Source organism: Chinchilla lanigera, unplaced genomic scaffold, assembly GCF_000276665.1.
Source record: "Chinchilla lanigera isolate Chin_1 unplaced genomic scaffold, ChiLan1.0 scaffold00013, whole genome shotgun sequence".
Lineage (NCBI taxonomy): Eukaryota > Metazoa > Chordata > Mammalia > Rodentia > Chinchillidae > Chinchilla > Chinchilla lanigera.
In genome coordinates, this window is record NW_004955414.1 from 1081119 (window position 1) to 1095993 (window position 14875).

General features: G+C 37.7%; 1 protein-coding gene across 7 annotated transcripts in view; it reads right to left on the minus strand.

Moving 5' to 3' along the window:
* The window catches only part of Ccdc67 (coiled-coil domain containing 67), a gene marked incomplete at its 5' end in the record, with an annotated part of 63731 nt that overhangs the window by 18151 nt on the left and 30705 nt on the right, over positions 1-14875 (minus strand). For 4 of the 7 annotated variants that reach the window (XM_013512047.1, XM_013512048.1, XM_013512049.1 and 1 more), the window contains 4 exon segments: positions 718-915; positions 4936-5041; positions 8485-8630; positions 13964-14206. In XM_013512047.1, coding sequence (XP_013367501.1) covers positions 718-915; positions 4936-5041; positions 8485-8630; positions 13964-14206 — 693 coding nt within the window. 7 annotated transcript variants of the gene reach the window in all.

The window sequence follows — 14875 nt, forward strand, 5'->3', positions numbered from 1 at the left end:
GAAAGTTAGTGAAACTGTCTCAATGTTTTGATCCTTGAAAACATCTAGATTTAAAGCAAAGGGGGCTCATAAATCTGTTAACAGCAGGCTATCAATTTTATTATGAATAAGGGATTAGGGAATTTAAAAACTAAATAGGAAGGAAGGAAAGAAGGAAGGAAGAAAGGAAGGGCAGGCAGGCTAGTGGGGTTAGAAATTACTTTCGGTCTTTTAATAGTAGAACTACAATTGCTATTTTTTCCCCATGCGCCATGCTGTGCATTGCATGAATATTCAGTAAATATAAACTGATTTCATGTTACAGCATCCATGTTTTAAACAAAATAGGGGAAGTGCAGGGTGGGAAATATCCAAGAAAAGCTGGATAGAGTTTTTAAAAATCAGTGTTAGTGAAAAGGACCTGAGGAAGAAATCTATGATTAGAGCATGTGTGGGGGTGATCAGAATATGAGGTACAAGAAAATGTGAGGATGGAATTTAATCACATTATCTTGCATTGCCACTTATTCCCCTAGTTCTTTTTTCACAGTACTTTGCGATACGTCACAAAGGTTTTATGTGACTGTACAAAACACTGCTGTGACACTACAGGCGCTTCTGTGATACTAAGTCCTAGAACAAAACCTAGCAGTGCGATGATGTCGCAGGAGCGGAGAAGGCTACTGTGAGCGCCCGCAGGAGTGTGCTCCAGAAGGCACTGTATTCCTGCTTGCATACCTGTTGTTTGGCTAACATTTTTTCTTTTATTTCTAATTCTATCTTTAACTGTCTTTCCAGAAGGGCAGCTTTCTTCATCACAGCTGCTATAGTGATTTCCTTCTGATGAAGCTCCTCCGTTAAGTTAGAGATTTCATTTCTCATTCTTTCCTGCTCAGAGTTGTGGTACTCTTCTTCCTGATAGAGCTGGTTTCTTAGCTGTAGCAGATAAAGTCCAGAAAAAATGAACAAATCTTTTTATTTATACAGCAGCTTAAATATAACTTGTATTGGTTATATTCTATCCTCCTGTCCTAAACTTTGGCAGGCCCCACTCTACCCTTTTTTTCTGATCAACGATAAACTAAAAACAGATACTTACACGATTCGTTTATTTTCTCTTCCCATTCCAAAATTTCATTTCTCACTTTTATTTTCCACTGTATACAAATCATCACCCACTACTGACACTACTTTGATAACTACTTTGGAAGGTAGATAAAGCATTATCAAGCACTTCTTATGGAGAAAAAATTGCTTACAAATGTTAAACGATTTATGCTGTACCATTTGGGACTAAACACTCTGTATTTTAGAACCACATTATAATAAACTTTAAATTTAATGTGTCCATAAACATGGATCATCACCTCCTCCCCTTACGCCTGTGGGGCCTCTCATATTCTTATTCTTGGCTAAGGGACCTCTTGATATCTTGGACTCCTCTAAGCAATAAAATAAATTTATTTTATTTAATTTCAAAGTCCTCACCCTTTCAATTGGACTCAGACAGCAAAATCAGTACATTCTGTTTCTAAGTCTCTCCTCTGTTCTCTCCATTCTCTGTTCTCCTACTACTGCTATGTTGGTCCAGCCTGCTAGCATTATTTCCACAAGCCACCCACAGTCTCTAATTCTTGAGAATCAGAGATAAAGCATACAATCAACAATCTCAAAACATTATAATCTAGTGGGGAAATGGAAAACCAAACAGATAATGACAGCATAGTATGGTAATGGTTGCTAGCAGTGGTAGTTGGGAGTATGTAACTCGCTCTGGGGATGGAAGTCTAGATAGGATTCCCAAGGAGAGGTCATCAGACTGGATACTGAAGGGTGACTGGAAGCCAATCAGAAGACGGAGCATGCAGAAGGGCTCCCAGGCAACGAATACACTGAAGACACAAGGGTGACAGAACAATGCACACTCAGTGAAAAAGGAGTTTGGGTGGCCGGACCAAGTGTGCTATGAGAATTAAGGCTGGAAAGGTTAAGTAGTGGTCATTCACAAAGGTTTACATGAATTTACTCCAGTGCATTTGGCTTTAAAATGATTTTTATTTAATTTCATCTTTAAATGTTTCCGTGGATATCTCTAAAAGAACAAGGGCGCCTTTCCTCTCTCTTGTACTCTTAACACAGCCACAATACCTTTATTAAATAATAAGTAATTAGCAATTACTCCATTTCATCAAATATTCAGGCTGAACTCACATTAGAGTGGTCTAAAAATGTAACAAATGTTCTTTAAATTTAATTGAGTCAGGTCTTAACTAATACCCATCCATTGAAACCGGCTCGCTCTGCAGTCCACACTGGCCTTGAATTCCCTGTGTGGCTCAGGCTGGCCTTGACCTCACAACATGCTGGGATTCCAGGCACACGCCACCACACCTAGACCCTCACGTGCCTTTCTAAAGCTCTTCTTACGCATTTCTGTGTGCTTCATGTGCACCGTCTCATTCAGTCCTCACAAATTCTTTCTGGTTTGCAGATTAAAAAAATACTAAGGTACGTAACTTTTCACAGTCACATTCACGGTGACAGGCAGTCTGATTCCTGGACCTGTGACTCTACCCACTGGGCTTTTAACCTTTTGTGGACAGGCCCTGGAAGGTTGTTCATGCTTTGGAAAAAGCTGGTTTTCAGGGAATGATACCTAGCGCAGGATGGCCTAACATGGAGCGTGCACATGTGTCTTATTCCAGACATTTCAGGGTTCTGAAGTCAAACATGACAACTCCATCACACAGCCTTAACACTGCCATTTAACAGGTGGAAAGGAAAGGGAAGGAAACTGACTGCACCTAGATTATCGAACCCTGGAAGCCGAAGAGGCGGCCAGGAGACTGGAATGCAAACGGCCTGACCCAGAGCAATGCGCAAGTCTCTAGTTCCAGTTTTTCCTGAAATTCAGTGGGTGAGACAACAGCACTGTTCTGCAGTTGGTCTGGATTTGCTGACTGCTTCCTGCGGTATGGTTTTTAATGTGTTCCTCTTAAAATGGAACTTGGAAAAAAAAGAATATATTGTTATAAAGTAGTAAACTATTTTTATTATTTTTATAATGTTTAGCTATTAAAAAAAATGCTATGTTGTGAAGCTGCTTTCTTAATTTACCTGAGCTTCAAATGACTTTTCACTCTACTAAAAATGTGAATTTTATAACAAAATAAATGACTAAAAATAGTTCTATCCTGAAAAAGCAGAAAAGAAAACACAAGATTTATAATACATGGCTCTTGTTGGTTTTATTACAAGAGAATGAAAATGCTCTCCACAAACACTTCCTGGAAGCTGTAGCTATTTATATGCAGCACATTTGTTACCTTTTGTGCACGGCACTGCACTCTGCACAGTCTCCAAGAGCCTATAAAGAGAGCTGTGCTGCACACGCTCTCCCTCCACGTCAAAACTCTGAGAAACCAGTAGATTCTTTATATTACTCAAACTTTTATTACTCTACGGAAATCAATGAGGTCTAGAAGGATGTAATCTAGGAGGTCTATGGTAGTTTTAATCAATCCTTTAGCCTAACACATTCACTGGGGACATCAGTAAAGGACAGTTTTTTAATTATACTTTTAAAATCAATAAAATGAGTTTCATGGGACTGTGTGTTATTGAAGTGTTAAAAATATAATGGAAATGATCATTAATTTGTAACACCATTTCTACACTTAACCTGTATCAGTTCTCTGAGAGTCAACTCTCAGACAGGATCCATATTTCATGATTGTATTTCCTATAGAAATTAGTGGATCAATTATAATCCTACTATATGCTCAATAAATGGTTGTTGAATTTATACAAGTAACAACTAATTTATGGGACAACTTAGCCTTAATATTAATTCATCCCAGCACTCAGGAGGCTGAAGTAGAAGTATTGCTGTGAGTTTGAGGCCAGCCTGGGCTACACAGTGTGACCCACACCTCAAAAAAATTGGTTAATTCATTCTGTAAATATTTACTTTCGTTTACAGTTGTCAAGTAATTTGCAGAACACTAGATGATAATTCCAAGCCATGCCCAGGTTTGTTTAACTTTTAAATATTATTTAGATTTTGCAGTGTTAAATATGTACCCATTCTGACTCTCAAACCTAAAGACCAGAGAGGCTAGACAGTAGCTTTCCATGAGGTGATAAACTCATGGGAAGAGAGACACTACTGAATCTTACTAGGAGAGGTATACTTTCTGCAGGAGAGCAGAGAACCACAGGCTCTTTATGAGTAACACCCAGGCCTTATTCATCTTGTATTCCTTGCTCCTGGCAGAGTGCTTGGCACATGTTCGGTGCTCAATGAAAAATGTGGGTGCTACTGAAAACCCTTGCAGCCAATAGTTACTAGGTGCTTTTTCTGAGCCAGGCCTTGCGCTAAGCACTCTACATGCATTATTTCATAAATTTTAACAGAAGGTCAAGTAACGTTAGAAAAGTTACTGGACTTTTTAGTGTCTCAGTTTCCTCAAATATAAAAAAGGGATAATATTTAGATTCACTTTATAAGATGGCTATGAGGAATAAATGAATTAGGATTTGTTAAATCCTTAGAACACTTCCTGGCACGTGGTACGTGGAATGTGAGCAGTAGGCATTGCTGGCTCATTCAGTCCCTGTGACAGCCGTACGAGGTAGGCACTAAGCATCCCCATGCTAGACATAAGAATCCTAAAGAATGAGCACAAGCAACTTCCCCAAGCTTATCCATGTGGCTGGGCACCAAGCCTGTGCTATCAACTTTCCTGCTATAGCCACCTGTCACACAGCCGCTGGCTGTCCACATTTCCTGGGCAGTGATATCCTGGGCTCGTGTCACACAGAAGAAAGCCAGAATTATTAACTTGACAGATACTATTAGGGGAAGGAAGGGAGAGAAAACAAAGATTTTTATACCTGTCTGTATGCAAAGACTTCAGATATACCTGGAAGAATGTATCTCATTATTTTCCATACCTTATTTATTTTTTTTTCTTGATTTGGTTGATCCTGGATCACTGAAAATAGCTCTTTCTTTTTCCTTTGTGTTTCTTCAATAGAAGGTGAATAAGATGATTCAAGTCTACAAATTAAAAATAAAATAAGAATTTAAAATTATGTATAATTTGACAAATTATTATGATTATATTATTAATTTTGACCATTGTAGGCTTCAGAGATAGATCATTACTTTGTTAGGAAGATTTTTAGTCATGAAATTGCAAGTCCAAATATATTCATAGCCCATTAAGTATTTATATATTTGAGTGCAAGTGATTTTAATGGGAAAAAGGTAGCAATTAATATGGAATTTTATACATTAAAAATTGGCAGAACACTGGTATTTCATATGTGCCTAAGAGTTTTGGATAAATTAACCAGATTGCTTCCTATAATAAATAGCTTGGGAACCCACCCTAAACAAGGAAACACACACAACTTGCTAATGCATTACAGAAAGTAACTCTGATATGAAAAGTCCAAGAAGAACACCTATGCCATCAAAGTGCTCAAAAGTGATCAAATCTGACAGTATAACCAGACAGAGCTCAAATGCAGCTATTCTTTGGCTATGCACTTGTAAAATGCAATTGCAACTACATATTAATAATGGAAGGGAAAGCTGGGCGTGGTGGCACGCACCTGTAATCCCAGCACTCAGGAGGCTGAGGCAGGAGGATTGCTGTAAGTTTGATACCAGCCTGGGCTAAAAAGTGAGCTCAAGGCCAGCCTGAACTGCATAGCGAGGCCCTGTCTCAAAAAGAGGGAAAAAAAAAATAATGGAAGGGAGAAGCAAAAACACTTATTTTTGTTTAGAAACACTTATAAAAGGGCAATTCCTACAGGAAATTTGGTGAAATATAAGCAGGCAATGTTCACTTCCATACAAGGCAAATTGTTAAAATAAAAATTATTAAAGCACAAAAATGAAGACAGCCACATAGGGAAAGTAGCGTGCTTTCTACTGGAAGTTAGACCTAACTATTTTTGTGGAGTCTGGAGTTATAAAGACTATACCTATTTGTAGCTAAGTACAATTTTAGATTTCCAAAGCATTTTTTAAAGGTTCCACATATCAAAAATATAAACTTCACAAATAAAACAACAAACCAAAATCAGTTAATGATGGGAAAATAATTAAAGATTGAAAATAAAGGATCTCTCAAGGATATAAATTGATAGTGCCATCTTGGCAGTATGTGTGTCTAGGTCATGTATAATATATATTTGAAATACATATGTGTATAGATTAATGGTGGGTGAACAGCACATCACACTGCAGTATCTGCTGTAATATTATCCGGGAGACACCGGCAGCGTTTGTGTCTACTGTCTTTTTCCCCATGTGCATACACATCCGTAAGTGCACATCTCCTCTGTCATGAAGATACCTGTGCACCTTTTCCATTTCCTTTTGTTTTCCACGTACTACTGTGAGCATTTCCATTTTACCCAATATTATCCCAATTATTTTCAGGGTTAGTCTTAAATTTTTCTAATTTGCTATGAATTGAAAAAGTGAAAAATGGAATTCCTTATTTCTCAATTCTTCTAAGCAGTTTCAGGGAGTAAAATGCTGAATGCTAAATGCTGAATGCTAAAAATCTCCTAACAAACTTGCAAAGTTCAATGAATTAATGAAAAAAAGATTAAACTCCAAATATGGACAGGTGGTAAGAAAATAATAATCATGCTAACATAAAACATTAAAAATACATAAAGAACTATTATTTGTCATACAGGAAAAAAGTATTGGAGTTACTTTTAATAATGTAAAAACATATCAGCTCAAGGTCCTTCTAGAACTAATAAAAGAAAAGAAAAAGCTAATAAAATTTAGCATTACTGAGGAAAGTTCTGAAAGTAAATAAAAACATTACCATACTACTTCTATAAAACTACTGTGCATCTACCTTCAGTAGTCTGGGCTGCCTCCAACACAACATAAAGAACAAACAAGAGTCCAAGTGGAAGAAACCGAAACAACAAAGCGTGTGGAACGGCATTCACATGAGAACACACTACCAGAATGTGAACTCGCAGCAGCAGAAAGGAGGGCTGAGAACACTAAACACAATGCAATGCGAAAAGTTAAATACGGAACATTCTATGAAATCTCAGGACACTAGAACTGAGGGGTACTTCCAAATGAGAAAGACAGAGAGACCAAATGAATACCAAGTTGAACAGAGGTGGCAAGCAGGCAGACCGGAGTTTCTATTACTAAATATGTGAATAAACACAACACTTGGGATGAAATCATGTATTGAAAGAAAGGTAGCAATATCTAGAATTCAGCACTGTCTGTGTTAAGAGTGCAGAGTAAGTATCTACCATACTCTTCAGAGAACCAGAGACAGATACAGGTTGAACGGTATGCTCTTCTACAAAATGTCTTGTTTTAAGGCATACACATTATTTTCTTTGTGTGAAGATATTTTTCACCAACTCACCACACTGCACAGCACCTTACACATAATAAATACTGAATAGATTTATTAATCATCAGTGATAGTGATGCATAGCTTGTATATAAAGCACTCAGTAATGGTGACTGATTAATAGGTGCCCTGCTATCCGTGGTGAGACACACCATAGGTCATTTTAGGGGTCTTACTTTACCATTAGTTGTTGAGGACAAATCTGAAAGAACAGCATGTCCCACAACTTTGAAGGAATAATTATTTCCCTTAAAACAATAATGATCTTTCAATAAAATATCTCTCACTATTTTGCTACTAAATTTTTAAAATCCTGTTACTGATTTGACATTGGCTTTGTGATTCTAAGATAGTCCTACATCAAGTAACTGCAGAGGCACTGAAACAACCCACTTACAGTCATAAATGTTTAAGAATCCACGGCAATACCATTTTCTTTGTGGCTACGCAGTACACAATGTCTATCTGCTTTCAACGAGGAAAATAATTTGTTTTAAAAAGGACCCTCACCCTGGCAAGCGCAAGGTCGTGAGTTCGGTTCCCGGTACCGGAGAAAAACCAAAAAAATAAAAAAAATAAAAAGGACCCTCAGGCCAGGGATAAAGTTCTGCAGCACAGTGCCTTGCTTCGCAAGTGCAAGGTCCTGAGTTTGATTCCCGGTACCAAAAAAAAAAGACTCTTCATGGAACTAACAAGATGGTGAGTGTGGAGGTAAATGAAAAACGAACAGGCTTTTAGGCAACCAAAATGAAAGCATTTGAGAAACACAGAATAATCTTACTTATCTTCACATATAATTAAATATCAGCTTTACGCTGTTTTTATGATAGCTTGAAGAATAAAAGTTCTAAGAAAATTTCTCACTTGGCGTGACAGAGTATCCATAAATCAGAACATGATACAATTTTCTAGGTAAAGATCAATTTTGAAGGTAAAATAATAATTTTATCAGTATCTAATTTTATACACCAATTAACAACATATTAATTAAAAATAACCTTTTATTCTAGTGTCAAATATAAAACTCTTAAAATATATAAATGTTCTGAATAGTTTGAATATATATCAAATATAAAGCATATACCTTCTTTTATTTTCTTGAGCACTTTGGCACTCGCCCATTTTTAATAACTCCTTATGCAACTGCAACCGTTCCATTTCTATAACTCTCAGGAGATCATCACGTAACTGTAGCTCATTTTTTACTTCTGAGAGTCCTGCTTCCATGGCCTGAGTAAAATATCAGAGAATGTCACTGCTCATTTTCAACATCAGGATGTATGTACATTTGAAAATATTTAGCATCTATAAAATCAGCATGTTTTTACACAAAAATTTAGTCCCTTTCTTGGTCTACCTTATAGAATTGTATCCCTTTATTTGCGTATTTAACAGATATTTACTGATCTCTTATTACATAGTTTGGGGAAACAATAGGAAGTGTTAGTGAACTTACTGTCCACTGATAAAGAGAAAAATAATCAAATCACATAATATAATCACATTGTATGCAAATTTGACATGAAATATGAAAATCTGAGTAAAGTACAATGCATAATATTTGCATTGATGCGAATGCTTCCCAATTAAAAAGATAACAGTCAAATGAGAATCTAATGGCAAAGCTGGCCGACAATAAATTATAAACCATGATTCCATTCTTGCCTAATGGTAGTCATTCTTTAGTCAGTAGCTACAAATATCAGAAATCCTGTGGGTCCAGTGTTTTATATTGCTAACAGGAAGGGCTTGAGCAAGTTCAGAAGCTGCTGGGTGCAGGCGTGGTGGTGCACTCCTGTAATCCCAGTACTCAGGAAGCTGAAGCAGGAGGATTGCTGCAAGTTTCAGGCCAGCCTGAACTACATGGAAAGTTCAGAGCTAGCCTAAACTGCAAAGGGAGACCCTGTCTCAAATTTTAAAAAGAGGAAAAGGAAAAGAAAAGAAAAAAGAAAAGCAAAGCTGCTGGGAGGATCTTTTTAGGAAAGAAAAGAGGTAACGGCAGTGGTGCCAAACTCCTGACCGGCTGGGTGGAGTGCGCTCCTAGACACAAGGGAGAAGAGCCCACAGCAAGAAGGTCCCACCCCTTCCAACACGGAGGGGAGAAGGAAGACACGGGAGGCAAGTTTGCCCACTGGCTCTGAAGAGAACAGAGCCCTGACGGACGTTTTCTTTGTGAAGCAGAAGGTAACATCCAGTGCTGATGGTGGCGGGGAGGAGGGTCCGGTGAGGAAGCGACTGAGAGTGAAGAAGGCTTGAGACGCTTTCACGGTGGGAAGGAGACAGTCACTGAGTGGAGACACAGCAGGACTGCTAAGCATCCAGCACCATGTCAAGGTCGTACCCAAGGCAAGGGATTCCTGCAGCAGTACTGGGCTGCTCCCCAGGAGAACACAGTATGTGGCTTTTATTTCGTACAATGTTTTCAGGGTTCATTCATTTGTAGTACATATCAGTTCATTCCTGCTTATGGCTGAATAATATTTCAATACAGCATGTGGGTATATCACAGTTTCTTTATTCATCAGTTTATGGACATTTGAGTTATTCTACATTTTGCCTATTAAAAATAATGCTCAAGCTAGGCACGGTGGCACATGCATATAATCTCAGTACTCTGGGAGGCTGAGGCAGGAAGATCATAAATTTGAGCTCAGTCTGGGCAGTTTAGTAACTTAGATCCTGTATCAAAATAAAAAATAAAAAAGCATTGGAAATGTAGCTCAGTGTGAAGGCTCTGGGTTTAATTTCTAGTACTACCAAAAAAAAAAAAAAAAAGAGAGAGAGAATAATGTTGGCATAAAAAGTAATATATGTTTTCTTATTTATTAGTTCTTATCCAAAAAATCATAAAGCCTAAAGAATAATTAATTAGATGAAACAGAATACAATGAGTTCCTAGTGTTTGTTTGTTTTTTTTTTTTTAAAGCAAAGCCTTATAATGCACACTATTTTCCAAGAGCCCTAGAGACTTGGGCTGAGTGCTGAGTGAAGGGTTTAGTGCAATATTTTAGTCTCAGAAATTCCCAGAATTCCAGAAGAACTTGAGATTAAGTATAAGAACATTTAAATGGGAAAAAGTTTTAGCCAACTGTCCCTCAAACAAAAGACTTCTATCTAGAACATGTAAAGAATTAAAAAAAAAAAATCAGACCCCAAAAATTCAAAGATCCAATCCAAAAATGGGCATCTGAGATGAATACACACTTCTCAGATGAAAAAATACAAATGGGAAATAAATATATCAAAAAATGTTCAACATCATCGGCCATTCAAAAAATACAAATTAAAACAACACTGAGATTCCATCTCATCCCACAAAGAATGGCTATCATAAAGAAATCAACCAATAACAAATGCTGGAAAGAGCTGTGGGAAAAAAGGAACACTTCTCCACTGCTGGTGAGACTGTAGACTGGAGAAACCACTGTGAAAATCGTGTGGAGATTCCTCACAAAACTAGGATTAGAGGTCCCACTTAACCCAGCTATTCTCCTTCTGGGTATTTTTCCAGAAAAACTGAAAACATCATACCACAGTGATATATGTGCACCCGTTTACAGCAGCGCAATTTCTCATAGCTAAATATTGGAAACAACTCAAACGCCCATCAACTGAGGAATGGATAAAAGAGATGTGGTCTTTTTACACAATGGAGTACTACTCAGCTATTAAAAAAGATAAACTTAAGCCTTTTATAGGTAAATGGATGCAACTAGAGACCATACTCAAGTGAAATAAATCAGTCTCTCTTATGTAAACACTGTATTGTCTCTCTAGTGTGAGAACCTGAAAGAGTACATAAAACCTGACAGGTAGAACGGATACTGTGAAAGGGAAAGAAACTGCTCAAAGGGAAGGAACATCTGGGATAAGGGAAAAGAGAAAAGAACAAAAGAAGGAAGGGAAAAATATATGTATATACAAAGACATCTGGGATAATTGTACTGCTGATGTCTATTGGTTTATTGAATGCTTAAATTTTTTTTTTTTTTTTTTTTTTTTGTCTTTTTGAGACAGAGTCTCGCTGCGCAGTTCAGGCTGGCCTTGAGCTCACTTTGTAGCTGAGGCTGGCCTCGAACTCGCAACAATCCTCCTACCTCAGCCTCCCGAGTGCTGGGATTACAGGCATGCGCCACCACACCTGGCTGAATGCTTAAATTTTTTTGACCAATATATCCAGTCATGGTCAAATGTCACTGGGGAGGCAAAATCATTCCAGCAGCAAGCGACCAATATAAAGGCAATCAACAATTAGACAAATCATACTGTTGTTTTGCAACCTTTAGTATAAATATAAGTAAAAAGTTCATGATTATATGGACTCCTACAAAATAACTGTGATCTAACTTTGTTAGTCTGTATTCAGAAACATTAATAAATTATTAAATGCATTCAAATAAATATGCATAAGAAAAAATCAAAATGGGTAGCATGGACTTTCCTTAGCTCAGGCAACCCACTGAACCTTCTCTAGTATACATGTAAGCCCTGGAAGTTTGTAGAAATCTTTGGTAGTGGGGTGGGTGATAAGTCAGATCTGACTGGACTTGGGTCAGGAGGGGTAAGTCAATCAACAGGATAGGATGACTTTGGCCAGCAGCCTGTTTATGTTCTCTGACTTCCTGCTATACCTCCAAATTCCCAGGCTCCATACAGACTTGACAGCTGGAATGGCAAATGAAATTTGTTTCAGGCAAACTAAACTGAACAGATAAAGACAGACCCGTGCAGTGAATAGGTATGTAGGGACCAAAGCCAAAGAGGCCTCAAAAAGAGACAAAGTACTTTTTAGTCCATGTGGGAAAAATTGAAGCTCCGGGGAAGAATATTTGCTAGAAAAATAAGAAAAATAATTTCCTTATTCATTAAATGTGATCCTAGCACAATCTATAGCAGTACAAACACAGCTGTAAGAGGTAAGTTTAAATTGTCTTTAAACAAAAGGCATGACCAGTTGTCCCACACCCAGGGAAATGAATGCAGAACAGCCACTGAGAGAGAGAAAAGCTCACTGAAACCAGCAGTCATGTAAACAGCTCAAACAGGGAAGGGTGGGCCAAAAGGCAAGCTAAACTCTGGGAGCCTCCTGGCCTTCTAGAGCAGAAGAATAAAAGCTAACCTCATTTAGATTATCATAGAGCCAGAGAAAATACCATCACTATCATTTCTACTTTTAGAAAATGCCTGGTTTCTCCAGTGTTTTAATATTTGCAGTTTACATTGGTTTATTTGTTTATGCATACATTTGTATTCTAATTTGTATTAGAATAATACCTCCCTCCTCAAACAAAGCTGGACTTTGAGGTGGGGAGATGTAGGTCTCTTAAGAAATGCCACTGAATGCTTCTCAAAAAAGAATTAAAATGTGTTCTGTAGGTGTGCCTACTCCCCACAATGAATGTAACCATTAGGCATCACAAACACGTACTAATAAAAAAAAGAAAAAGAACTCTCTCTCCCTCTGTCTTACACACACACACACACACACACACTGCCAATGAACATACAAGAGCAGAATGTGCTCCAGCATCCACAGAATTCCACAGCTTTCTCAAGGAGTTGGTTATTTGTAAATAAGAAATACATATTTAGTAAGAAATCAGCAATTACCAGTTTTGATGAGTGCTATATAACCTTCCTAATAACTCCAAGAAATACAAAGACAAAGATTGTTCGGTTAAGAAAAAATACCTGGATAAACCATCAGTCATATCTGCCAATGTGAAATGTTTCTAAGAATAAACTCTAGGTTAATCTCTGCTAGATGATTATAACAAAGTGCAATAAAGTACTATGATTTTGATGCTGAACGTTCCCGAAAGCCCCTGTGTGGAAGGCCTAGTCCCTGGAGTGTGACTATGGGAAGGAAGTCAACCTTTGGAAGGCAGAGCCTGGAGGGAGGCTCTTGGGTCCTTGGAAATGCACTTCCCACGCCTCCCTCATCGCCTCTTTTGCTTCCTGGCCGTGAAGGGAGCACACCTGCTCTTCCACGTGCGCCCGCCCTGATGTTCTGCCTCAGCACAGGCCCAGACAGCAAGACCCAACGACTGCGAACGGACTCAAAACTGTGAGTCAAAGGAGCCATTTCTCTTTATAATTTGGTTATTCAGAATATTTTGTCATGGTGACAGAAAGCTAACATACCAGGTTTCCAGTCATACATCACAAGGAGTAACTCCCATGCCTCTCACTGAACTTAGGAGACTATCTATCCTTTCAAGATTTCCTGTGTCTCTAACCCAAGATTCCTATGAGTCAAAGAGACACAGGATCAAGGAAAATGGACGGGACAGACAGTGGTGCATGGCTGAACAGCAACAGCTCTGTGATTACTGTTACAACGCACCGAACCCATTATTATTATTCCATTGCAGAACCAAGCTGTGTGGTAAAGTACCTGCAGGATGACTGAATTTGCTCATTAAGTAAGAATTACACCCTACGGGTGAGGTGAATTTACTCATGTAATAGAAAATTAGCTTTCTAATTCCTTTACCTGTTGAATCAACGTAAATACAACTCATAGGCAGTATTAGTTTGAAAATAAAAGGGTAAATCTTCACCTGGCACTGTCTTTGGTACATTTTCAGTTCTTGTAAAAGCTTCTGATTTTCATCTTGTAACTTATTCCTGCTTAATGCTATTTCACTCACAGCCGATTTTAATTTTTCAATAATGAATTCATCTCTTTCACTGGTTTCACAACCGGGATCTGATTGACACACCAAGCCAGGAATTTCAGAGCTGCTGTCTCCTATGCACTGGTTTTTACCATTTAGTTGAGTTTGGTAATTTTGTGTCTGTTTCTGGGGAATATGAAAACTGAGTGATCAAGTGAAGAATACCATACTTAAGCTTATATAAAGCTAAGAAAAGAATAAAATATTCAAATATATTACTAGATAATGAAGTTTGACTTGTATAACGCAGTATGATGTTTGTTCTGAAATCTCAATTTCAGATGATATAAGGAGAAAACACATTTGTATCACTTCAAAGCAAAGTTGTTGAATAGGGCAGGAAGGTTACTAAGAAAGAAAAAAAAATCTAGAAGCTATAGAAAGAGAAAATCATGAACTAAATTACACAACAGTTTCTATGCCCCAAAATAAATAAAACACAACCTTAGACTATAGGAAGAGTGTTGTCTACCCATGTAAGAAGGTTTAATAATTCTTAATGTATAAAGTTTCTACATATCAGTAAGATAACACGAAAGAAAAATAAGCAAAGTACTAACAGGCAATTCCCAGAAGAGAAAATGAACACAACTACAAAATACATGAAGAGATGCTCAGCTTTATAAGCACGTAGGGAAATGGAAAGCAAGTCAAGCAATTATAGACTCTCTTAACTGCCTACCCATAGGCATACAAAAACATACATCGTTAAAACAATGGGACTTTTAAATAGGACAACCTTTTCAGACATGTATACTAAATTCATCATGCACTTGTGATTCCACCCATGGCTGC